We start from the raw sequence: 27,074 nt of genomic DNA on the forward strand, positions 1-27,074 counted from the left end.
ACCCACACACTGCCCTATAATTTGTCAGTTTGATATATATATCAACACAGGCAATTCCCAGACATATCTTGAGCATAAATACTTGTATAGCTTATATAATTTTTTTTGTGTACAAGAGACTTACATATTTTGCATAAATCTTGCCATATCTCATGTAGCAAATTCATAATTATAATCAATATTCCTTTTCCAACACAGGGTTTGACCAATCAGCTGAGCCCATGCACATTGGGTTAATTTACAAAAACCAATCCTATGAATTATACTTCGTATAAAATATGATCATTACTTATTACTGAAATTATTCTGAACAATGAACAAAAACTTTAATGGTCAAATATTCTGTATAACTTATTTTATGTACAAAACTATAATTTTATTATATGTAAGATACAAGATAACTGTAGAATAGCACACTTCATTGTACCCACTACAACAAATATTTTAATACTTAAAACAAAATGTTTATTACAATAGCTACAAAGATGCCTCATATATGTCATCAATTTAAAAAAACAAGATTTTGTACTTTATACAAAACCAACCTAGTGAATCTATTTTTAATCTCACAGGTAAATTATATTGAATAATTAAACATATATGTCTAAAAATTATGTAGTAAATAGTAAGTAATACTGTTTTATTTCAATTTTTGAATAGTTTATGATGCATTATATCAGGCACATTAAAAGTTCTACGAGGTATCTAACAAATATATTTGTGTAATTCTCAAAAACTTTTCCTAAATCAAGTAATGATGAGCTCTTTCTGTCCAAATCTTTAAAAGACACCTGGGAACTTTTCCTAATTGACAATACATTTCCTTTTTCCTTGGAACATAACACCTTTTTAAGTTTTTTGCCTGCACTTTGCAGGAAAACAGCATAACAAAAGTCTGGTTTTTCTGCAGGGTTCTGTAATTCACATTCAGCACAAAGACTTGACATTGACAACCATGAACCTTTATTGTTAGTACAGAGTTTTGAAAGAAACAATAATAACAGAAAATCACTTTCTTCAAAGTAAGTAGTTGTGTTTTTGATAAAAAATTTGTGTAGTCATATCAGGATATCTGCTGTGTCCACCAAGGGAACTCTTGATTTTATCATTGTAAATCCAAAGACTTATTGCTGTTCCCTCAGGGCACAGGTAAAAGGTATTACACAAAAAAATGCCCAGTAAAACTTAGCCAATAGAAAGAAAAAATTTGTACATTGATAGGTCTCTACCTTTCAGTTGTAAAACCAAAGCACCAATTTTTGATTTTTTGCATGCCCTCTGATCTAACCCTTAACTATATCTAGTAAAATATTATACACTCATAACATCTAAATAAACATTTTCATTACTGCTATAAAATGCAAGTGAACAACTTTATTATAAGTGTATCTCAACAAATCTGGAAAGAAAGAAAACAGTTTATAATTCAAATTGTAATATAATTTAAGTTTTAATATCCTAACCCTATCACTATGAATAGGTCACAAAGTGCACATTTCACAGCATTTTAAGTTACATTCAAAATTTAATTAAATTACTTTATTATCAATATATTTCAATAATCATGGTATCAAAAAGTAGTTCACAGTTCAACTTTTTAATATCTTATAAGTTTAGATTTTCAATTCTAAATGTAAATGTTTGTCAATCTTCACTTGTATCAAATGATACTTCAGTTGATACTGCTAATTTCTACATTTTATGTTGTCCTGATTTGGTTTTTTATTTTCCATAGAATTACTCACTTATACTATATATACATATATATCTCTGAGAAACACAGTTAACTTGTACTAAGAAAACTTTTAATCTTATGGAGAGATAAGCACTAAAATAAAGACAGTATGCCATGCCCTCTACAGATGATCCTGCTTTCACACATAAATTCTCTGTGGCATTTGCTATTACATTATTTGTAACCAACAGAAAACAAAGATATCATTTAACTGACATTTATGGGGCCTAAAGATGTTGGTCTAAGTCTGCTTGAACACGTTGACACCATTTTTGTTTTTGCATGCCACTGCTGGGACTCTGCTTAAGTAGGTATGGGAATTATTTTAATCCATTTTTTATTTAGTAAGCTAGTTGAGTTATGAAAGTTTTAAGATATTTTTTGCATGCATGGAATAATGTACAGCATTCAACCAATTAATTATATACAATCACAAACACATTTATGACCATTTTTTTAAATCTTACCATTCCTTTTCCCCTTGTTTTCGATGATGATACATCTGTCACTATAGCAGTACTCAAGCTGATATTTCCTTTACTTAGACCACCAATTACACGGGACAGCACAAATAAGCCAAAGGTATGAGATACTGCCCACAAGGCATAGGAAGTTGCTATTCCAAACTAACAAAAAACAAAGTAACAAATAAATAAATTTCAAAACCTATGCACAGCAAAAAAATTTTTTTTTAAACCTTTAAACAATGAAATGAAAATAGTAAAGTTATTGACCTACAACATGTTTAATATTTAGATGTTTATTCTGCTAAAAAGAGGCATTATATGTACATGTTTTTTGAGTTTACTATAAAATAGACTGCATCAGCATTTAATTGTGGTATTTTAACAGTGCATAAATTATACTCACTATTTAGTAGAGTGATCCATGATACTGACATGGAATGCAATTCATCTCAACCTAAAAATTATCCTTCCAAAAATGTTCCTAATAAATTAATATTTCTCTAAGATGTGTCATATTTCTTTTACATACTAATATTTGTGAATTATATGATTCACAGTAGAAAACAAAAATGGAAATACTAATCTCTCTCTCTTCATATAAAGCATAAAATTCTTCACTAACTGTGATACTGTTTAACAGTCTTCCTTTTATCCTAATAAACACTTCTAGATAACTTCACATTACATAAAGGTTTAAAATTAACTTGGAATTTATATGGTACCTTCCAAAGGTATTCATCCCCTTGCAAAGTTTCTGCATCTTGTAGCTATCTCAGTTTGCAATCATGAAATGTTCAAATGGGACTTTATATTTAAAACCTACACAACCTACTACAAACTGAAAAAGCTAAATAAACCACTGATATTATGTAAGTTAGTTAGATTATTAAAGATAAAAATTATCTTCTCAATTTAATAAGTATTCAACCATTTTACTGCATGAATCTTAAATCAGTTCAGGTGAAAAATATTAGTTTGAAAAGTCACTACATTAGTGTAATGGTCTCAGTACATACTTTATAAAAATTGTTTAACTTAACTTCAAAGTAAATATACCTGTTCAAGCCACAACTCACATAGTGATACTACAATCTAATCATGAAAACCAAGGAGCTTTCCAAACAAGACAGGGATAAAATAGTACAGAAGCACAGATTAGGTGAGATGAAACAAAAACTGAGCTTTTGTCCAGATTCAAAACATTATGTCTGGTGCAAGCCCAACACAGCACATCACCCAGTCAACACCATTCCTACTATGAACCATGGTGAAGGAAGCAGCTTGTTTTAGGAGTACTTCTCATCAGCAGGAAATAGTCAGAATTGAGGGGAAGATGGATTGTGCAAAGTACAGGCAAATCCTACAGAAAACCCTGTTTGAGTCCACCAAGAATCTAAAATATGGTCGAAAATTCACATTTTAGTATGACAATAACCTGAAGAACAAGACCAAAGCCACACTACAGTGGTTTCAAACAAAGAAAGTAAATTTCCTGGAGAAGTCCAGTCAAAGTCCTGACTTGAGTCCAATAAAAAATTTATGGTAAGACTTGAAGGTTGCAATTCATGAAAAGATCAGAAGTTATAATTTTATTATACTGAAAATGTATTTCCAATAGATACTTATCTCTACTCACATAAATACTATCCTTGTTCAGTGCTGCCCTCCATAAGTAAATAATTTTTTTGTATGCCACAATCCTTGAAGCTTCCACCCATTTCTGAATCAACTGATTCAAATGCATTTTGCATGCAAATCATAATGCAACAACCAATAAGAGAGCAACACATGCCTGACATATGATTCTCTCTATTCAATTCTACCAAACTATCACTTCAAGTTTAGTAAGAAAATGAAAGCACCAGCCTGAGGTTCAACGGAAGCAAAGAGTTAAAAGTTTGAGCAGAAACAAGTACTTATCAGAAATACATTTTCAGTATAAGAAAATTTTGACTTCTAATATGGTAAAATTACCTCCTATCACATAAATAGCTGGAATCCCACATTGTAAAGGTGCAAGGATTAATGTGAGAGAAAGAAAGAAGCATCCTTGGCAAAAGTGTATGAAAGACACCCCCAGAAAATATGTAAGAACTGTACCACTTCTTTACCAGGTATAATCTTTGTCCATTGTGGAAAGATGTCACATTGTTTAATAAAGAAGAAACTTATTGAGAAGTTCAAAGTTAGCAGAAAAAAATACAAATAAATAGTTGGAAGAGAGCACAAACTAAATGTTACAACATGAATACTGTCAAACAAGAAGTTATAGTTCAGTAGAATTGAACAGAAGGAGTTACATGCATTAAGAGTGTATGTGTTGCACACTTATTGGTGTAGAGTTGTCATGTGATGATTTGCATACAAGACACAGCTGAATCAGTTGATTCAAAATTGGGTGGCAGTTTCAAAGCTTGTGGCATGGGGAAAAAATGTTTTGCATACAAAGAGCAGCACTGAACAAGAATAGTTATTTATGTGAATGGAAGGTAATTTATCATACCAGAATTGGAGTAATTTTGCCAAAAAAAATTGGCAAAAACTACACCATCCCAAATTTGCAAAGCTGGTAGAAACTCACAGCATTAATTGTGGCCAAAGGTGCTTCCACCTACTACTGACTTAGAGAGCTGAATACTTACACAATAGGCAAATTTAAATTTATATATTTTATTTGCAGGTTTTGTGGCATTCAACCTCCACAGGTGTTAAGTGTGATTATTAGTTTTTTGAATAAAAACAAATTCATTAAAAACAAGAACTGATTACATTATTTGTATTACGTCAAAACGTGACACTATTGGTAGAGAATAAATACTTTATCAAGGCACTGTACTTATTATTTTGTCCTGAAATGACAGACTGTAAGTAAACTGTTTCTCTATTTACAGGAACAACTTACACAAACTATGGCTTTATTGATACTTTATGTGCCTTACTTTTGTCTTGCTGGTTGTACTGCACAGTAACATCTAAGACTACTTACTTTACTGTTGACATAATTCAGAATACACTATAAAAATATATCTAGGGAAGCACTTTAGATAAGTGAAATCCTAATTTCAAGAATAAAATGTGATTAAAAATTTTTAGCACAAACTACAAACCTAGACCTTCCTTGGAATCAAAAAAAGAATAGCAAAAAATTAAAATGCTTCTTTTATCTATGTTGTGTGGCATAACTGTAATAAGGTTAAAATGGCTGTGTGAAATATGTTCTATAGCATAACTATGAAATGTACAAATCTTTGAAGTATGTTGTGTAACATGACTATGAAAGTTTAATGTTTGTTTGAAATTATGTAATGAGCAAAGTGTTAAAGTCCTTACTTAAAATATGTTATACAACGTCATCATGAAGAGAAAATTTCCAAATGAAATATGTTGTGTAACAGCTGAACTTGTTGAATTGCTCTCATGCTGTTAACCAGTGGCAGCTTGTCAGAAGAGGAAAAGGAAGCTATGCCTTCTAAAAAAAATATACAAATAAAATCCTGCTTATTATTTGTATTAATTCCTATATTTTATTTGTTTGGGGTATAAAGTTCATGAGAAACTGCATATTTATAAGCAAAATTATTTTGGCTTTTTTTTTTTTTTTAACTTCACAACATTTCTATATTTGCAGTAAAAACAGCCAATAGGAGATGAGCTTGCAATTTAATACAGATTTCAAAACCAACAACACAGTTAATGCATCTGATCAGAATCTATGTTTAGGAACTACCAATAAAAAGTGATTTTAAGAAAAGCTGCAAAAAAGAGGAGTACAAACAAGACTTTCAAGGTTATGGTGGTCAAGGGTTGAAACAAATTTAATGATTGTGTAATTATTCAGTGTTTTAAGAGTATAAACAATAAAAATTGAGTTTCATCATTAAACACTGTAATGATTTGGTTAAAAGTGCAATAATTTATCTTAATGTGTAAGTTCTTTGATAGTTTAACAGTAGGAGCAATAGTTTGGCCTGGTCTGAACTACTGACAGTTGGCAGTTACAATATCATTACAGCTATGAAAGAGAAGTGGCTCATACTAGCATATCGATAAATTGAGGTCCTAAAGTAAGTACCTCTTTCACTGTTTTTTATTGTGGTGGGATTAAAATATTATTCACCTTTTCTTCAATATTAACTGCAAGCTGTCACCCTTCTGGCACACTAACAGTTGGTGCTTAACAATGTGCTTACAGCTATAAAAGACCAATGACTCAAACCTGCATATAAATAAATCAAAACTCCTTATGTACCTCTTCTACTGTTCTATATTTTTATGATAGAAGTTCAAATACTGCTGGTCTCTTCTCCAATATTAACTGTGTAAACCACCATCCTTCCACAACCATATAACTGAAGTCATGAATATCATTCACACAATTCAGAACATATGTCAACCTACTCAGACTTCTCCATTTTACCATTTCTCTTGCAACTTATTAGATGTCAAGAAGATGTATATAAATTCTGCTTTACCAACATAATCCAAATGTACTTGAAGACATGACGGATAAAACAGCTGTGAGATGGGTGGGAAAGCAATTCAGTAGCAGGTAACTCTTTGAAATTAATTTTCACTAAAAATGTAGAATTCAAAACATACAAACTTACCTATCAAACATGAAAAGCCAAAATACTCACACTGAAATGAGAAAGGAACCACAGAAACTCTTTGAACCAGTAGTTCATCAAAAAAACTTGGCTTTGAGTCAGGACAGGAACAAATGAAAGAAGTGATCAAGCACAGCTTAAGTAACATCCAATATCAGAGTAAAAGTCAATGAACTGGATTTCATTGGAGAAATGAGAGAAACCCGTGAACCTCATAAAACTCAGGACACAAGGTCATTGAAAAAAATGCATTCTTCTCTAAAGGTACCTTTTCAATGTAGACTTTAAGTAAAATCCAATAGGAGAATTGAGAAGCACATATACACCTAATGAACCATCACATTCTCAGATGCAGCTAAAGGTAGATGTATAACAAGTAGTTAAGTTCAGAGGCTAATACATTTTCATGTATCTGTAGCAAAAAATTCTTTGCTTCAGTGTTAAATGCATGACAAAGATAAACTATCTTATCTTAAAAAACTAAGACAGTATATGTTTATACACTAATCAACAGAAACTGTATGCAAGCAAATATTATCCATTTTAATGCCAAATTGGAAATTTAACAAAAGATAGGGCTCTTGATAAAAAGTTTTGTCAGGATTAGCCAAATGCAACAACATCACGTACTAAAAAAATCACATAATAAATGTTCATAGAAAAATATACAAACTGCCTAGGACTGATGTCTATTACAGCAAACTGAAAAAGAGATATTAAAAGGCATGCATAAATATTAACAAGTAGGCTAAAATATATAATATCCATGCATGGAAACTTCCTGTGCTCCTGCTAGAATTAATTAGTGTACTCAGTGTAAAGGGCTAAAAGATTGTAATTATAGGACATTGCATAAAATATATTAAAATTATTTTGAGTAAATAAAATTTAGTAAATCCTGCGGCAGCCACAGCCAATAGGGCGTTGCAAGGAAATTGCACATATCAGAACTATATTTTCACAACTAGTTATTTGACAAGTAAAGTGATTCCACCAAAAATTTCACTTTTGAGAAGAGTATGCAACAGCCATTTCTGACACAAAATATTCATACACTGAGGTTATAATAAGGTGTTCAGATTTGAAACTTAGAATTTCCAAAATAGTGATATTCTTTGTACTTAATGGCATTAGAAAATAAAGGTATATAGATCAACTTGGGGCATCAAGGCTATCCAGAAAGAAATACTTGTAACCCTGGTAACATGTCACACAACTGTAGCAAGCAAAGTGTAGAATACTGTAACAGTTTAGAATCCTCAAACACACAGGTCAGTGACAAAAGCCATCCACATATCTCAGGAAACAATATACAACAATCAAGTATGATCTCTATCGTGAAAAGTAACACAAGTCACAGGAACAAAAGCTGCTTCCACAACATATCCATTTAATTATCACATATCTATAACAAATGAAAAAATAAGTGGGTATTCATACTGTTCCACATGAATATATTCCAACAATCTCATCACAGTAGTGCTTCTTTTGGATTTCTGTGTGATTAGATAATTAAAATGGGCTCTAGGAAAAAATCTTGTACACGAAGTGGCTTATAGATAACAGTAAGGAACATTAGTGTACTTGAACACAACAAGCCTTATGATGAAACTTTCTGCAATATAAACTATGCTATGTGGTTATTGTAAAGATATATTGTCATCAGATGGAGCATGAATTGATGTGGTAACAAGGTGTTGAAGTTTCAAAACTGTTTTAATATAACATACTTAACCTCTGTAGTAGACGGTAGAAAGTTGAGAGAAACAAATAACACATCAAATCCTTTACAAAGACAAAGAGATTTAAATTAAAATCATAATAATGTATTTGAATGAAAATTTATATATGTATTTTATTATATGCACAACCTGACAGCTGAGATTTTCATGTTCTTCAACAAATGCTAGATATTATTATATGCACATCATTAAGAAACATTACAAATAAAATAGAAGAAAATACATGCTACCCATTTATATTGGTTTTAATACTTTAGATAATTTCTAAATATTTCTGCCATTTTCATAAAATCTATATACTGGTAGTATTAGTGTTAATAAAATCTAATGCTAGACATGTTTTTTCTCAGTACCTGTAAGGACACACAGAATGGCAGAGAACACTACTTTAACTATAGAGATACTGCTTAAAAATTACTCATAATTTACGTTGACAAAATATTTGTTCCCTATTTTTCTATATAATTCTAGCTTACCATATTTAACAACAAAATAGCTTTTCGACCATAAATATCTGAGAGAGCTCCCATCACTGGGGATGACAAAAACTGCAGAAAGGAAAAGATAGATCCAATCATACCTAGAAGTGAACAGAAATATAAAATATGTGTATTAAACAAACTACTATAAACATATATAACTGATATTTACAAAATTAACTTACAGAAAACAGAAAATGTTAAATGGCATTCAGATACACCAAGATCTGATGGACGAGTAGTATAAAGTTTCTGCAAGAACAGAGGTTCAGAAAATGTTATGTACAGAATAAATTAATAATCAAAAGCAAAAAATAAGCATACAAACAGAAGTGAACAAATACAAAAATCTCTATTCACAAAGTTTTTAAGATGTACTTCACCTTTTGATTTTTTGTTGCAACTTCCCACTGGGTACTAAGATAGGAAATGCTTTCTAAGTACAGCCGGAGAGAATAATTACAAAAATAATGGTACACCTCAATTCCAAGTCAGCAAAAGGAGCCCTACTGTATGACACATTTGAAGGAGAAAGAGAGAAAAAAACCTTCAACACATACTAATTTGTGCAAATATCTGTGTCACATAAGGAATGTAAACAAAGTCAAACTGGTATAATAAACTTCTAAGGCACAGCCACTATTGTATGTAACTTTTACCAAAGCAAATGGATTTATATTTATTTAAGACCTCTTAACACCCAGCTTATAGGACTTCAAATACATGCATAACCCCCCCAAAACTACATGAATACACCTTACAAGTTTACTCTAAACTAGTTATAAAAGAGTACAATTACCAGTTATTTCAACTGTGAAAACAAAATAATTATTTTAGTCTAACACAGTGTTTCCAAAATGTTCTTTGTAAGTGGGCCATCAGTTTCATTTTGGGTGGAAGGAGAAGGGGGTCTCAGCAGAGCATATAATAACTGTACAATTGAGTAAAAACAAAATAAGACAATAAAACCACTTCAACAATGGTACTCAGTGATGTCGAGAAACACACTTGTTGAGCAATTTATATGCAAAAACGGCTCGTTTGGGTTGAGAAAATATTTTACATAGAAGAGCAAACAACGTTTCGACCTTCTTCGGTCATCGTCAGATTCACAAAGAAAGAGGTAACTGACCAGAAGCTGACCACATGTTTGAAAGGGGTTGTGTAACTGTGTGTTGAAATGTAGAGGGCGGTATTAGATGTTTGAATATATAATTTTATTTATTTTATTATATTAACATAGGTATAAAGGCGTTCCTTTATATTGGTTTATTTTGGGTTTAAGTTGTTGTATAAGTAAGGCTTCTTTAATTTTGCATTTGTTTATGTTTGTTTCTTTATTTAGTATTTGAGTGTTTTCTATGGTTATGTTGTGTTTATTTGACTTGCAATGTTCAAAAACGTGTGAAGGTGACTTTCTATGTTCTTTGAAGCTGGTTTCCATTTTTCTACTTGTTTCTCCAATATAGAAGTCGTGGCAGTTATCACATTGTATTTTATAAATAATGTTGGTGTGGTGTTTGTCAGCGTAGTTTTTACATAGTATAGACCTCAGTTTTGTGCCGGGTTTTTGAATAAATTTGGTATTAACTGGAATGTCATATTTTGTTACTAATTTTTGCCAAATGTTGGTTATTTGTTTGCTCATGTCAGGAATACATGGTATAGAGCAGTATATGGTTTCGTGGTTTTTTGATTCGTGAGCTGTATTCACTTTAGTTGGTTGATTTTGCTTTCTGTCTGGGTGTGTGCGTATAATGTTTTCTACGGTTTGTGGAGGAAACTTATTGATGTTGATGAAGTATTGTTTTATTTTGTCTAATTCATCGTTAATCTTATCTAGTGAGCATAGTTTTATGGCTGTGTTTATTTGGTTTCTTAGTATGTTGAGTTTTTGTTTTGTTTCATGTGCTGAGTCCCAAGGAATGTATAGTCCAGTATGGGTGATTTTTCGGTGGATTTCTGTTTTGAATTGTGTGTCAGTTCTTGTAATTTTGAGGTTAAGAAATGATCATTTCTTAATCAACCAACTTAATAAAAGCAAAATCAACCAACTAAAGTGAATACAGCTCACGAATCAAAAAACCACGAAACCATATACTGCTGTATACCATATATTCCTGACATCAGCAAACAAATAACCAACATTTGGCAAAAATTAGCAACCAAATATGACATTCCAGTTAATACCAAATTTATTCAAAAACCAGGCACAAAACTGAGGTCTATACTATGTAAAAACTACACTGACAAACACCAAACCAACATTATTTATAAAATACAATGTGATAACTGCCACGACTTCTATATTGAGAAACAAGTAGAAAATGGAAACCAGATTCAAAGAACATAGAAAGTCACCTTCACACGTTTTCGAACACTGCAAGTCAAATAAACACAACATAACCATAGAAAACACTCAAATACTAAATAAAGAAACAAACATAAACAAATGCAAAATTAAAGAAGCCTTACTTATACAACAACTTAAACCCAAAATAAACCAATATAAAGGAACGCCTTTATACCTATATTAATATAATAAAATAAATAAAATTATATATTCAAAATCTAATACCGCCCTCTACATTTCAACACACAGTTACACAACCCCTTTCAAACATGTGGTCAGCTTCCGGTCAGTTACCTCTTTCTTTGTGAACCTGACGATGACCGAAGAAGGTCGAAACGTTGTTCGCTCTTCTATGTAAAATATTTTCTCAACCCAAACGAGCCGTTTTTGCATATAAATTTCTCAACAATGGTACTGCTCATAAGCTTGCCTTCTCATGTTTTAATGCAATGACCATGTCCGTTTTTTTCACCAAAGTTACTTAATATTAGGTGTAATATTCATCAGCATTAGCCTCAGGTCAGGATCAACCATCATCCTGTGTCTGTGCTTGCACTTCAGGGCCCCAATCCTATCACACCCAAGTATGTAGTAGTAAATGACGTCAGAAAAGAAACTGTTTTCTCTCTCTGCAAGTTATGTGGACTCTCCAGTTCTCTAAATCTAAAACTCTAACAGTGGATTTCTTTTAACCTCTGACCATAATGTTCCATTTCAAGAAAGCTCTAACAAGTGCCTTTCTTCTTTTATTGGAAAGCCAGTAGGCAGATCATTATTTCTTACAGTGCACAAAAATTGCCATGTAAAGAACACATTTTTTCTCACTTTAATGTAGGGTTTCAAACTTTCCTATGTAATTCATACATTTTTTCTGCTTATTCAACCAAATATTTTATGATCTCAAGTTTTGAGTTTGCCATAAAATCTATATACTCTTCCTTTTCATAGTCATGAAACCTTTCTGCCGACCACCTGAAGAAAACTTGTGGATCACAGTTTTGGAACCTCTAGCAATTAAGTTTTATTATAAATAGTATAAAATTGATAAATAAATAATTACCAAACTACTTAGTCACTGCTGGTTATTTTTTTGATAAGTTTTGTTCATTTACCCATAACAATGTCTTACAATATTTTATTTCCAGCATCTAATCTAAACCATTATTACACAAAAGACTGTGTGTATATCACCTCTAATAACTGGTAAACCACTTTATGACTCTCAAACTTGGCATGTACCCTTAGAATTTGTTACTTTGAAGTTACACCTATAATTAGTTATATGAACTTGTATAATTTGTAGTAAAAGGTAAATAAAATACTTTAATTATCATTAAGTGATATAAACTATACTTTCTTATTTTTACCAAATATTCCAAACAATATTTTGCTAAACAATAAAAATTGTTATAACACTACATTTACTGTACTGAAATTAATCCTATTGCCTAACTAGGAAAAACAAGTATCAGCTGAAACAACTCTCATATTTGTATAATGATATTATAGCATAATATACTGCAAACTATGCAGTTTTCTTTACATCATAGTTTGAAAAGAATATGAGATACATCTTTGTTAAATATTCTCTTCTTTTTTTAGAATATGTATTTTTTGTCATTTACAGTATTGACAATTTTAACGTTTATAAAAAGTTCAAAATATTTTATTGTTTTTTGCTTTTTTTTACAATTATGAAAATATGAATTACACTAAGCTTATTTTTATGACTTATCTTTTCAAGTTAATTTTTCCCTAAACTAGTCTTTATACAGTTCTACCTCATATATCTACTATATGTAATAAAACTTCTTAAACCGAGTTTTAGAATACTTTTATACCTTGATAAAATTTTCAATTCAACAGTTGTGGAATTTTGATAATCACCTACAGGGGGAGCAAAGCATAAGGCCCCTAACATTCTATGTAAATGTTCTACCAACTGAGCTAGGTGGTTTAACCTATTAGATAGTGCTATTAAGACATTTTAATAACGTATACTACCATCCATTCAATAAATGTTATTCTAAGAACTTTGTTTATGTGATTATTGCTTAGTATCTAAACAAATATATTTTAGGGAAAAACAAAAGTACTTGCTACTTCATTATGATCAAACAGACTTGAAAAATTTATACCACACATAAAGGAATAATTGAAAGTAATAAGCCCTAAAAATTCTGACTTATTTCTGCATTTATATCAAATCAGTTAGGATCATATGGATCAGTATATGGACAATTTTGTGAGCTGCATCAACTAAATTAAAAACACTTTTTTTTTTTAGTGTGCACCAAATACATATAATACTGGTTGATGAAAGTTGTAACATAGTCTTGGAATAGATATTCTGAAGTTTGCAAATAGCTAAACAAGCTACAGCATAAAACATCTTTCAGGATTTTTTCTCATGAAATCCTGTAACTGCAAAGATATATAATATATACGTCTTTTACATTTAAATTTTTAAAGCTGAACAATTAGTGCGCAGACTTTCAAGTAAAAAAAACATGGCTTCAAACTTCCATATACAATTTTTTGATGAAAAGAAATTATTACAAAAGATTTAAAGTTAGTTAAACGGGAATGATGAACAGCTTTAAGTGAAGAAATTAAAATTCTATTCTACATATTGTAATAAGACAGTTATGAAAATTATTAGCAAGCAATTATGAAATCAATTCTCTAAACAGATAAGCTTTTCTATCATTTCTTAAAATTTTCAAGACAACTAGTGCAACTAATACCAATTCTATACACTTGTTTTAATGCAGCTTATCATTTGAATATGACTAATATCCCCCCAATATTAATTCTTTTCCTAAAATTTATCATTATATCATAAAAACTTTAATCACACACACTCTAGTTCTCAAAGCTTCAATTTCTGGATATAAAATATAAATTTAAAGGGTGGAAGGGGATAGAAAATTAGTAGGTTGCAATTTTAATCTATTTACAAAAATGTGTTGCACTTTTACTGCAAAAATTTGAGGGTATATTGTTTCAAAGACTTTCTAAATTATAACCTCAAATGTTGAGATGTCCTACATTTTAGAAAAGAAACTTCAAACCCATAAATAGGTAGGCACAAAAACAATGTTTTTGTGTCCTCAACATTTTCTTGCTGTGTCTTTTGTGCTTATTAGTCATTAATGTACTTACAATTTTTGTTAACTAAAGGTGCACAAATATTAATAACCTCATCAGTACCGATACTGACTTATCAGCAACATCAAACATTGATAAAGAAATTGTGCTCTGCATTAACATGTGTATACACCATTCATAGCATTGTAATTTTGTTCTTTTGTTTTATAAAAATACCATGAGTAAAAGCAGTTATATGAGATTACTGTTTATGAAGACAGCAGTAAGCTCATAAAGATTGTGTATCTTGTGATGAGGTCTCACTAAAAATTTTCATACAACCAACCTGATTGATCATATTAAAAATAAACACTAGATTATTATGGTTATAATGAAAAGACTAAAAGAACAGAAAGAAAAGTGGTAAGAACAGTGATGTGTTTTTGACATCTTTCAATAAATTAAATGGAGGCTAAAGTTAATATTGGACATCAGCAATCATCACACATCATGTATTCACCAGAAAGTGAACAAAATTATTGCTACTGTTTACCTTTAGAAAACTGTCAGATTTTTAAAAAATTCATCAACTGTTTTATGTTTGCAACGAAATATTACGAGAATTAAGTCCTCATAACACAAGGACACAATAATCAAATGATTAAGGGAAATAAGTGTTGATGCACCACCTTTTCCTCATATCTAATAGTGTGAACTGTCAAACAGTAAAATACAACCACCTACCACCAACTCTTGGGCTACTCTTTACCAACAAATAGTGGGATTGACCATCATATTATGACACCTCCACAGCATGTTTGGTGTGACAGGGATTCAAACTGTAACCCCTAGATTACAAGGCAAGCACCTTAACCACCTGGCCATGCCAGGCCTATATCCACACTGGATAATATACAAAGCCTATTTTCTTTCAAGTAAAAGTTTATGTGATGTGTAAAATATGTTCAAAATTTTACAGATATCTGAAACATAAAAGTATATCAATATGTTTACTGCACAAAAATTTTTTTAAATAGCAACATGAATAATTTGTATCAATTACCTGGTGTTAAAGATAGATCAATCAGAAAAAAATAAAATAATATTTGTCTTTAGCTTTATATTTTTAATACTCATTGTTCACCACATAACACTTGTCTGTCTAACAGCTGCTCATGTGGAGTGTTTTATTCCAAAGTAATTTAAATTATAAACATGAAATTAATACCCTTTCTTTTGCCTGGTTATGAAGGAGTTATGATGGCAGAAACCCCAGACAGGATAGACTTGTTTTCATCACTCACCACTAAAATCATTGTAGCTACAACCTTGATCAAATGATATGTTAGTTAATTTCTTAATTTAAAAGTAAATATTGAAAGAAATTCTAAATGTTGATTATTCTGTACATGCAGTATGTTGAATAGTTTCCATTCAAACTGGATGTTTGTAATGTCCAAGTACTCTTTTTAGGTGATATTACTATATTTAGCAAATCAACCAAGATGGTCCCACCAACCTCTCACATTTTGGGAAATACTTGTTTACATGTATCTACTTCACTGTATGATGTGTGTAACCAATTAAAACCTCAAAATGTCCCCATGTATTCTTCTTAGCCTCTGCAAAGTGTTTATGTGGGAAAACCTTTCTTTTCATAGTAAAACAACACAGAGAGATAGGAAATAATGGAGCTCAAAATATCATTTTTTTAACCAAAATACAGATTCCTTACTAAGTGTCAAATTACAGTGAAACTTATTTTGTTTTACATCCTCTATGTAAAACATTTTACAATAGTTTAAACTAATTCACTGAGCAACACATACACAAAGTAATAAAAAGGAAGAAAAACAGCCATTTTAGGATAAAAGCTAAAAAATGTCAAACCTTCATAACTGCAAAAACAGTCTAACAACCAACTAATGATTTAAGCATAGAGTGTACATTTGCAGAAAATGGAGAGATATACAATATGCAAAAAAAGCTTTGAGGTTGACAATCACTGCATAAGATTTAGGCTAAATGACTAATTTCTGTCTAAAGAAAGGTTCTGGAAAAAAATGTTTTTAAGGTAGCATGATAATCAACTGCACAAGCATGCTGGTTATCACAGCCAACTTTAATAAGAAAAGAAATGTTTTATTATTATTGCTATTTACAGAATATTTTAGTGACTTTTTTCCTCTAATTTTCCTAATATTATAAAATGTACTGTTTTATTTGCTGAAAAAAATTAGTTTATGCAAGATCCTTACCTCCAAATAATACTTTGTTAAATTCATCAGGAGCACCAACAAATTTCTGGAAACCTTCACATTTACCTAACAACCAATGATATAGCCCATCCTGTAAGACAACACAAAATTAGCAGAAAAATCATATGGATACATCTGTAATTGATAGATAACTTTAAGCAGAATTTCAATCCTCAAGCTGGTGACCAAAAGCATACAACAAAATGCATTATAATCATTGTAAACATAACAGACAAGCAAAAAATAATACAATAGGATTACATATATCATCTATGACTTATTCTAAAAATTGACACAGTACACTGACAACTAAATATCTTATATTTGTCAATAATTTCTAAATGAGAAAAAGTAACACAAAAATTATATACAATTCAACCACAATAAAGTAAACAACAGAATAGTGTATTGTGTAGTAAAAGATCACAACACAAGAGACTGGTGTGGTTTCAATTCAATGTTATGGCATTACCCCCCCTACAAAAAAAAACAACAAAGTTAAGAAATGTTAGTTATGAAGTTAAATTTTCCTACATTTGAAATGTATTTGCAATAAATACTTCCTCTTCTCACAAACAGCTTTTCTCAATATATACTGCCCTCTATAGGAGTATATGTTCGCTTGCCATTAGTCTTTATGCTCTCACCTACCCTCACATGTATTCACTTGAGGCATCTGCATGCCATCATGCAAATGATCATGCAGAAATCTTCCAACAAGAAGAGTGCAGCACAGCTCCTATCATAACTAGTGCCCTTTCTTCTGAGCAGCCCATAAGCAATTCAAAATTGGGCAATACATACAAAACCTAACACCAGAAGTGGGGAGGTCAGAGGGAAATGTGAAAGGAGGTAAGTGTCTCTTGAAAATACATTTTCAATGGATAAAAATGTGAACTACTGATACAATATCTTACCTTTTATCACTAATACATATAATCCTATATTGAGCTGGCAGAGAATCTGGTGAGAAGATGAACCCCCTTTAAAAAGTGCCCCATAAAAGACTATGGGATATGCAAATAAATAAAATGCAACTCACCCATGAGACACTGCACCACTTTTGGACCATGTGAAAGTGTGTTGCAGAAATGTTTGAAAACTAAAATCTAAATTTAATACTTCCACAACAGCTGTTGTTTTTGTAGATACTTCCAAAACAAACCTCAGTAACACAAAGACTCCTAAGAAAAAAACAACTGAAAAGTAATGATTTAACAATCAGTATAAATGGAGTCAACTGTGCTAAGATGGTTGTAACCTGCACTTTGCATGTAACAATGCTGTAATATCACATGGAAACATGGGAGTATAGACAAAAGCCTCAAGGATTTGTGGTGAGCAAAAACATTTGCACACATAGGGCAGCACTGAAACAGGAACACTACACGTGAAAAGAGGTTAAGTATCATATCAGAAGATAACACTATGCTTTAACCAAAACATGAACTTAGTTATCACATACCATTCTAACTTGGCCAAGTATTTCTACTGATATACTACTGCTAAATATTGACTAGTAAATAAACAAAAACAAGTTGGTTTACCAGAGTGCAAATCAATTCTCCATTTAAAGACTAGGTGGTACAGTATTTATGCCATATTGAAGAGAACTGTAAAGCAACAATGTCCCATACATATGAAACTAATGGAGATGGATGAATCACAGTAAAAGCCATAATTAAATGAGTAAAAATAGTGTTAACATTTTGAAGCTTTTTTGAGAATCCAGCAATAAATTTTATGTTAATGTACAAAGTTTGTTACATACACTACATAAGTTAAAAATCCTCCTAAAACCAACCAAAAATGACTCAAGCATTAAACAATGTTCAAGAATCATGAAAATACATATGCATGTGCTACCACTGCTGACATTCTGATGCCAAACTTAAAGATGAACTTTTATGGTATTAATATGAAAAAGTGTGTAATGTGGTAATGGATGAAGTTATTTAACTTTTGACACCAAATACTCAGTTATTCAGAAGAAATGATCAAAGTCAGTCCTCTAGAGAACTGACACCTTCATGCAGATTCAGTGCCCAGGAAGTTCAAAAACAAATAGCAAAAACCACTGTTGTTTTAAAGCTGTTGATGTCTATTTACAATAATATGTCCACAGTACAGAAATCTCCTACAATTATTGCTGATAAGCAAGTGAATAAGTACATGTCAACCCACTTTATACATTTACAAAATGACCCATTGACATTCTCAATAGGCATTGCCCATTTGTGCTCACAATTTAGTATATTTGCAGTTAACTATCTGTCATTTGCAGCAACCAGCACTCATGTAAAAAAGCTGTTTCATAGTATAGGTTATATTTTGAATGCCAGATGGGCTTCAATAGATCCAGAGAATGTTAACCTTCCTTAGCTGCAATATTTAACATTGTTAACTTGATGTTTTGAGAGAATTAGGCATTAAAACATAACAGACAAATTTTAATTGTTTTGTTAAATAAGGATTTGAGCATTATGATATCTAAGATATGTTTCTACTTTCTAATGTATAATTTGTGTTATGTTTCTTAGTTTTTATGATAGTAAATAAACTATAAATGTTCTTTTTTTACAGTGTTATTACCTTCACCACCAAAGGTGGGTGGAGGTTATATTTTCAACCATGTATATTTATTGGCAAGATTTCTTGAAAACCAGCTGAATGGATTCAGGCAAACATTGATACATATTTTGACTATGATCCAAATTACAAGTGATTATTTTCTGGAGGGACAAGGTTAAAGTTATGAAAATCAAAATTCCTATCTGCTAACATGGGGAGTGATTCTTTGTTACTTTTGTTGTATAACTCAGACAAAAGTGAACAGTTTTTGATGAAACTTGTGGACATGTATAAATATCATTCCCCATTATTCTGCTAAATATTTTCCGTGTCTGTTGTTAGTGACAAAAATAAGAACACAATTTCTCACCTTTTGAAAACTAAATGTGACCAACACTGCATGGCAGAAGTATACACTCTGACTTTGTGCAATGGCTGTATTTGTAATACACTTAAAACATCAACACTGTTGTAAATATGCTGAGAAGTATGTAAAATAATACTGTATTGTCCGTAAAAATGAAAAAAATACTCTGTACTTTTGGAACAATACTTAATAAAGTATTTTACTATTTCTTATATTTGAAAAATACAGCTGCCACATTTGTGGTATATTTCCATGTATAATGTTCAAAATTAAAAATGCAATTTAATTCAAAATTATTATGCCTGAAGTTTGAATTCAGTATTTTGATATATTTTACCATTTAATAAAATTTTTGAGACAAATTATGAAGTCAATTTCATATGTTAATTCTAAACATATTTTAATTTTAACCTAAACTATCTTAGAATTAATAGTTTCTCATATTTGGAGATTTACTTAGTGTAATTCATAAGCAGCAACAACAAAAATTGTACTTTCAATTCCACACAATTGCAGATAGTTTTCCCTGTAAACAAAACAACTAATTTGACAATTATATTTAAAAAATTTTTTACCTATCTCATCAAAATCCTTAGTTCTGCTTATCATTCCTTCAGAATACATTGTCTCACTCTTAATTTTCAAGAACTTTCCTTAGTTTTTGTACGGCTTACATTGATTAAAATCATATGTATGAATATGTGCAAGGTGAGGACTAAATAATTGGAACACAAGAAATCCTTCCACTTTATGGACCATTCATATAGTGTAACTTTACTTGAGATTTTGTAATTTGAAGAAAATACACGAATATTTGATGTTTTATCCAAAGCCAATTGAATGTGAAGTAGTTTCACATGTTAAAAGAAATAAGCAAGGCTTAAAAAGAATGCAAGTTCCATTAAAGTTTAGTTAAAATGCTTTTAAATTACAAAATTCATTAAAAAACATTTGTTTTCTAGCAGTCTGATCTTCATTATATACAGATGTGCAACAATTCACAAACTTAAAATTGTATGGATTGAGCAAAGAATATGTGTGTGTGCGTGTGTGTGAACTCAACTGCTGATCTTCATATCCTGCACATACAAAATTTTAAGACTTTGTGACCCATGTTCAGCAGCAGCTTATATACAGTTGAATAACAAAAAATAAATTACTATATCAATACCACAGAATTCCACTATAACTTATGAAGCTTAGTAACTAAGTTGTATTTCGGACTAAATCAAATACGAAACTTTGAGAAAACTAAAGATACAACCGACTTCCATGAAATTTTGATTCAAAAGAATGTGGTAACCTTTTAACAGATTAAAATGGCTCAGAAAACCACTAGGGGGCATTTCTAAGCTATCAAATGGTTATTCACATCATGCATTAAAATAAGTGTATATAAGGGGCCATTTTCTAAAATTGAAAGAGATGAATAGAGCTACTGTGTTTGATTCAGTACACAAGCCATATCTCAGCAAAATAAAAATATAAGAGGTTGTTATTTTATATTCTAGCTTGTCAATACTGGAAATTTGAGTTTCTAGTTTTTAAGAAACTATAGACTTTATATTCTGACATCACAAATCTAATTTTAACTAGTTCTACATTCAACATATCATATGACTAACAAAAATCAATATTTACGTTTGTTCTTTTGATATTTACTTTTACGTTAAGAAATTAACTCATAAAAAAGTTTGAATTATAATCTGCAATCTAATGTGAAACTTATTGACATAAATTCATAAAATTGTACATCAATAAAATTTTGAATGTAAGTCAACAAACGAGATGACATGGCCTTTGATCTTTGACTCATTACAAAAGGGGTTAAAATACATTATAAAGGAAAGCAAAGTTACTATTATACCATGCTATAGAGAGAATTAAATATCATATATGAAATAAAGATGATTTAAGTGGTTCAAAATAAATTAAATGGTTTGAATTTTGTTTTTCTTTCATGTAACACAGGTTCTCAACAAAATAAATTGAGTTATGCTGATATCTTTAGTTTCAATTCCAATAAGTTAATATTTATTTCTACTTACATTTTATTATCCTCTGAACTATATTTAACTAATTGTCCCATCACACAAGCTGTAAATTACTTGAATGAGTAGCTCACATCACCCTATTGTATTACACAATGCACAATCTACTTGCAAGCATATCTCAAGTAAAAATTCTATCATTATTTTTCTTTATTTCATTTAACCTAATAATTTTTACATCTTATACACACACACACATATAATGAATACACACAAATATAAGATACACAGTACTTACCTGGATCATTTATCTGCTGGTTACTGTTGATGAGAATCCTTTTTTTATATATATACTAATTGATAAAACAGCACTACATACTTTTTACTTAATTAAATAATGAGCCAAGTAACACAAAATAATCATATGTAAAAAGCAGACAATGTCCTATAGCTATCATAATTTTTCTGGCTTTGTAACTAGGCAACAAGAGCTGTTTAAACTTCTGCTAAGCTCATTGATATGTTTCCCACAGGAGTAAAGTTTGAAGTGGAAGAAAAACATACAATTCTCTATACAGAAAGCAATGTAATGTGACAGGTAATTTAACAGATTAAGCTTTGGCTTTCTGTTGGTTATAAATAACATAGTATTAAATGTCAGAGAAAACTACTTGCAATTTGTGAAAGAGACAATGGAGCAGGTGAGCATGGCAAATGGATTTGATTTTCCAGTTTAAGAAATGAGAGAGAAAGCTATAAAAATTATGTTCTGCCTGAGAAATAACAATATTAAGTAATTAAGATTAAGTTTCATACTTTTCAGAAGGTTATAAAATAAATTAGGAAAAAGGGAAAACCTAGAGAACAAATGTGACAATTCTCATACTAAGAGAGATTAAGGATTTTTTGAAAATATTTCCTTACATAATTAATAAATTAAAGCTTATTTTGAAATGTTTATTTATCATAACATTTGAATGTCAAGTGTATTTGTACACCATGATAATAAAGTACTATAATTGAATTTTGAATGTAACTGTCTGAAAAAAGATATAACATGCTCAACTTTGACCTGCCTAAAGCAAGTACAGTATACCCTCACCTGTTCGCGGTTCCCCATTCGCGGCCCCGCATATTCGCGGGTTAGGCTCTTAACCCTATCGCATCGTATGCCGGTATACCGGGCTAGCGTCATAACGTCATAAAAATGAATGCTCGGTAAACCAGGTTTTTGTAGGTCATAGAGACTAAAAGCGCTTTCCGAAGGTATGCCTGTATTTACTCTCTCAAGCAGTTTTATCGATTGACGTCTTTATCGAACAATTATTACTGAATTGTACTGTACTGTATTATTATTACCTGAACTATGCGTACTGTATTTATCTGTCTAAGTTTGCCTTTAAATTTGTTCCACTTTCTGTCAATTCTAATACGTGTTGTACGCATAGAAAATGACTTTACGGTACAGTATTACAGTATGGGTAACTATACTATGCGTATATTAACTGTATGTTAATATCAATCAATGGCATACAAGTAACACATCTGGTCAATGCTATATGACTGACTATCTTTATCTTGCAGAACACTAGCCTCTGGAGTGAAGATAGTCCTTGAGTACCTTTGAACAAAATTCAAAACAAACTAGCCTCTAGTGTAAAATAGAGTAGGTTCCTTAATCATTTCTTTTTCTAGAAATGTAAGCTATTGTACCACATATTGTAAAGTGCCCATTCAGATATTTAAAGGATGAAGAGCCTATAAGGTACGTTAGTTAGCTGATATTTATTGACACAAAGCAACTAGACTAACTGTGCCAAACCACCAGTTAAAAAAAAAACTTAAAAAGGAATCACATTAAAGTTAAAAAGGCCAAACACAACTAAGATGGGCAATGTCACCATCACCAATGGCACTGTCCAACATCAAGGTGAACCCTTGGTACAAATACATCTAAAATGGTGCTGTCACTCATGGTTGTAATGACAGCAAGACAGTAAAATGTGAGCTACTGTAACTTGAGTGTCACACAGACCACACACTGGTGCATCAGTTCCAGATAAAAGAAAACAACAAGACAGCCAAAGAGCAACAGAAGGTTTGATCTTCAGAAACTTATCTCATTTCTCACTCTAAGTTATATGCAACGAGCATGGAACCAAGCCTTGAATACAGGACCGTAGTCCATGTATGAGACAGGCACAACCATGATAGCACCAGAGCAGACAGACTTAGCCAAAGATGTCAGCAAGCTTGTTCCCATGAATACCAACGTGGCCTGACATCACGGAAAACTGGACAGATGATGATAGAGTCAGTTGATTTTAAAATATCAACAAGAACAGGGTAAGAACTAATGTGAAGTGATTCTATGGCCAGTAGAGAGCTAAACAAGTTGGTACAAATAATACAGTTCATGTACTGTATAGCTTCTATGTAATCCAGGGCAAGAGAAACGTGGTACAAAATGGCAGTGAACACAAACTGTAGAGGGAATTTTATTTGCAAAAAACCATAGCAGATCCCACAGTCACCTGATTTTGAACCATCCATATAAATGGGAATAGAAGAATGGTTCAAAAGTTGTTCAGCAAACAGAAGGAGGTACTTTCAATCAGGTGTATCCATTTTCTTCAGATGATTCAAAAAAAGGTCATATTTGGGAATGGTAATTGGTCATAGTAGGATGGGCTGATCAGTGGATACAGTTATGTTATCCAAAGACAAACTCTCAACTGGAGAAGTGCAGAAGGCCCCTGTGAAGAGCAGAAGCCCCTGATGGTGAAAAGGGTCCAGCATCTTCAAGATTTAGGTCAGCCATAGAACATAAACCAATAGTCCAGTTTTGATCAAATGAGGGCACAAAAGATTTTTAGCATAAAACATTGATCCCCTCCCCAAGAGGTGGAAGAGAGGAGATGGTTATTCAATGCGCTTGTACACTTGACACATAGCTGCTTTATGTACAGAATAAAGGTCAGCTTACAGTCAAAAATAAGTCCCAAGAACTTTGTCTCAGGGATCATGGGAAGTACAATTTCTCCAAAATGGAGTTTAGGATGGGGGTGAATATAGCATTAGTGGCAAAAGTGCATGCAAACTGTTTAAGAGCAAGAAAAGGTGAAACCATTTGCTGTGGTCCACTTGGGTAAACAATTTGGGGCAGTCTGTAGCTGCCATTCAATTTACCTCATGCTAGACAACCGACATAAAATGTGGAAATCGTCAACATAGAGGCCATTTGCAACTGTAGAGTATCAAGAAAAATATTCTCCTAACACATGCAGTTCTAAACAACCAGAAGAAGAGCAAGAGAGAAATGGTGCAGTATTCTGTAGTGAATATCATCAGATCTGACTCTTAAATAGATGAAGAGTAAGCTTGAGTTCCACAAGCGTAAAGAGGTGATTATAGTCAGAGACAGCCTGAAACGAAAGAAGAGATTGCTCTGCCCATGTCTTGATGGTTAAGAAGGTAGGGGATAAAGCAGAAGTGCTAGATGCATGAGAAAAGCTTTTACTGAGAGTATCAATGATGCTTTGGGCACCAACAACTTCCTGGCCATCAGAAAGCAAAACTGAAAGGAGGACAGAAGTATACTGTGTCCACTGGCCTGTCAAATCTTGCTCCATATGATTTTGGAAATGGTGATAGAAGAGATGCTAGATGGGTATTTAATCCAATATTCCTTCTGGCTTTGACATCTGACCTGTCAAGTAAGCCCAACGAAAAGCAATGCAGTTTAAAAGTGTGGAATACCTACAAAAGATATCCCAGGCCCATTTTTGAGCCTTCCATGACAGACAAGGATACTGTGGAAAACGTTTTGAAGTTTCAGGAATACACTGAGCAGCTGCCTGAACAATGTAGTCAGTCACTACTACCATGCAAATGTCTATCGATGACTTACAGACAACAGCATGATCACGTTCTCAGAGCACAGTGAAAGAGGACCACATGGGTTGGGTGGCATCAACCACCCCCAATCTCTCTCATAATGACAGGACAATGATCAGAGCCCCATGGCTTACTGTCAACCATCCAAGAAAAGTAAAGGAGAGCAGATACAGAGATAAATAGCAGTAAAAAATGACTAGTTGCATAAAAATAACTACAAGAACCATTACTGAAGAGAAAAGGGTTGTGATCCGAGAGCATATGTTCAATGGAAATATCCCCTCCCATCAATATCAGTACCACCTCAGAGGGGAATATGTCCATTAAATTCTCCCAGGATTAAAAAGGGAGACAGTAACTGCTCAAAGAGAGCATCAAGGTCTGACTGACAACAGGTCTCTTCAGGAGCCAGGTAGAGAGAACAAATAGTGATGGTATAACCCAAGGAAACACGGGCAGCTACAACTTCCAAGAGTGTATCGAGTGGCAAATACAGAGTGGGCACATGCTGGTCTATAAGTGTATCAAGTGGCAAATACAGAGTGGGCACATGCTGATAGACCAGCAGTGCCACCTCTCTATGCACTCGTCCATCACACAACCTATCATTTCTGTACAAAGAAAACTGCCAAAGGGTGACTGCATCAGCAGGTTTCAGAAATGTTTCCTGTAAGGAGAGACATACAAAGAAGCAAGAATAAATCAAATCCTTAATGTCATCTATATTTAAATGAAAACAACAACAGTTCCACTGTATCAAAGTGACCATTTTTATTTATGTGGAGGAGAATGGGGCATGGAGCCTCTCTCTTTTAAACTATGTTTTTTCCTTATTGGACAGATGTCTATCAACCTCCATGGATCTTGCCCTGAGTCAAATAGGCAGGTCTCTGTCTGTGGACAAAGATTCCAGTGACTGAGGACATGAATGAATAATTGTTTTGCATCTTAAGGCTACAGCACTGGAAAGGAGTGGCAAGGACAGAGATGCAAGTAGAAATAAATTCATCAATTCTTTTAACCATGGAGGGCAAAAGACTTTAGGTGTTTTGCTAACAACTCTGCTGGAGGCATGAGAGATCTGTCTGCATTTCCACTGTGGCAGTGGATCGGAGTGCAGCAGCATATGTCTGAGATAGAGTGGAGTAGGGAACAATAACTTTCAAGCCACTGAGTAGGAGATATTGTTTATAGTCTTGAAGCATTGCACCTCTTCCTCCTCCACACACTTAAGGCAAGAAGTAGAGTAAGAGGGGTATGAACCGCTACACTTAACACATGGTCTTTGCCACCACAATGAGCACGTATTAAAGAACCACAACATGATAACTTCAAGTGACTGAACTGCTGACACTGGAAACATACAAGAGGGTTGGGAATGTTTTGCCATCCCTGACAATTCAGATAACCTTCTTTGTCTGTGGCAGGAGGACTTGGGGATGTAAACATCTATATCAGAACATTAGTTGGCATCATATTTCCATCTATGCAAGTGGGATTCAGCATACCATAGAAAC

The 27,074-nt window shown here is 32.2% G+C and overlaps 1 protein-coding gene across 3 annotated transcripts in view; it reads right to left on the reverse strand.

Moving 5' to 3' along the window:
* rtet (major facilitator superfamily domain-containing protein rtet) overlaps nt 1-27,074 on the reverse strand; it is a 105,416-nt gene that overhangs the window by 72,695 nt on the left and 5,647 nt on the right. The window contains exons 3-5 of one of the 3 annotated variants that reach the window (XM_076489286.1): nt 16,732-16,822; nt 9,028-9,131; nt 2,203-2,361 (exon numbers count right to left, since the gene is read on the reverse strand). In XM_076489286.1, the coding sequence (XP_076345401.1) occupies nt 2,203-2,361; nt 9,028-9,131; nt 16,732-16,822 (354 nt within the window). The remainder of the gene's footprint in view (nt 1-2,202; nt 2,362-9,027; nt 9,132-16,731; nt 16,823-27,074) is intronic. The other 2 variants (XM_076489288.1, XM_076489287.1) reach the window with 2 other exon arrangements.

The sequence above is a fragment of the Tachypleus tridentatus genome, chromosome 2 (genome assembly GCF_004210375.1).
Source record: "Tachypleus tridentatus isolate NWPU-2018 chromosome 2, ASM421037v1, whole genome shotgun sequence".
Classification (NCBI taxonomy): Eukaryota; Metazoa; Arthropoda; class Merostomata; order Xiphosura; family Limulidae; genus Tachypleus; species Tachypleus tridentatus.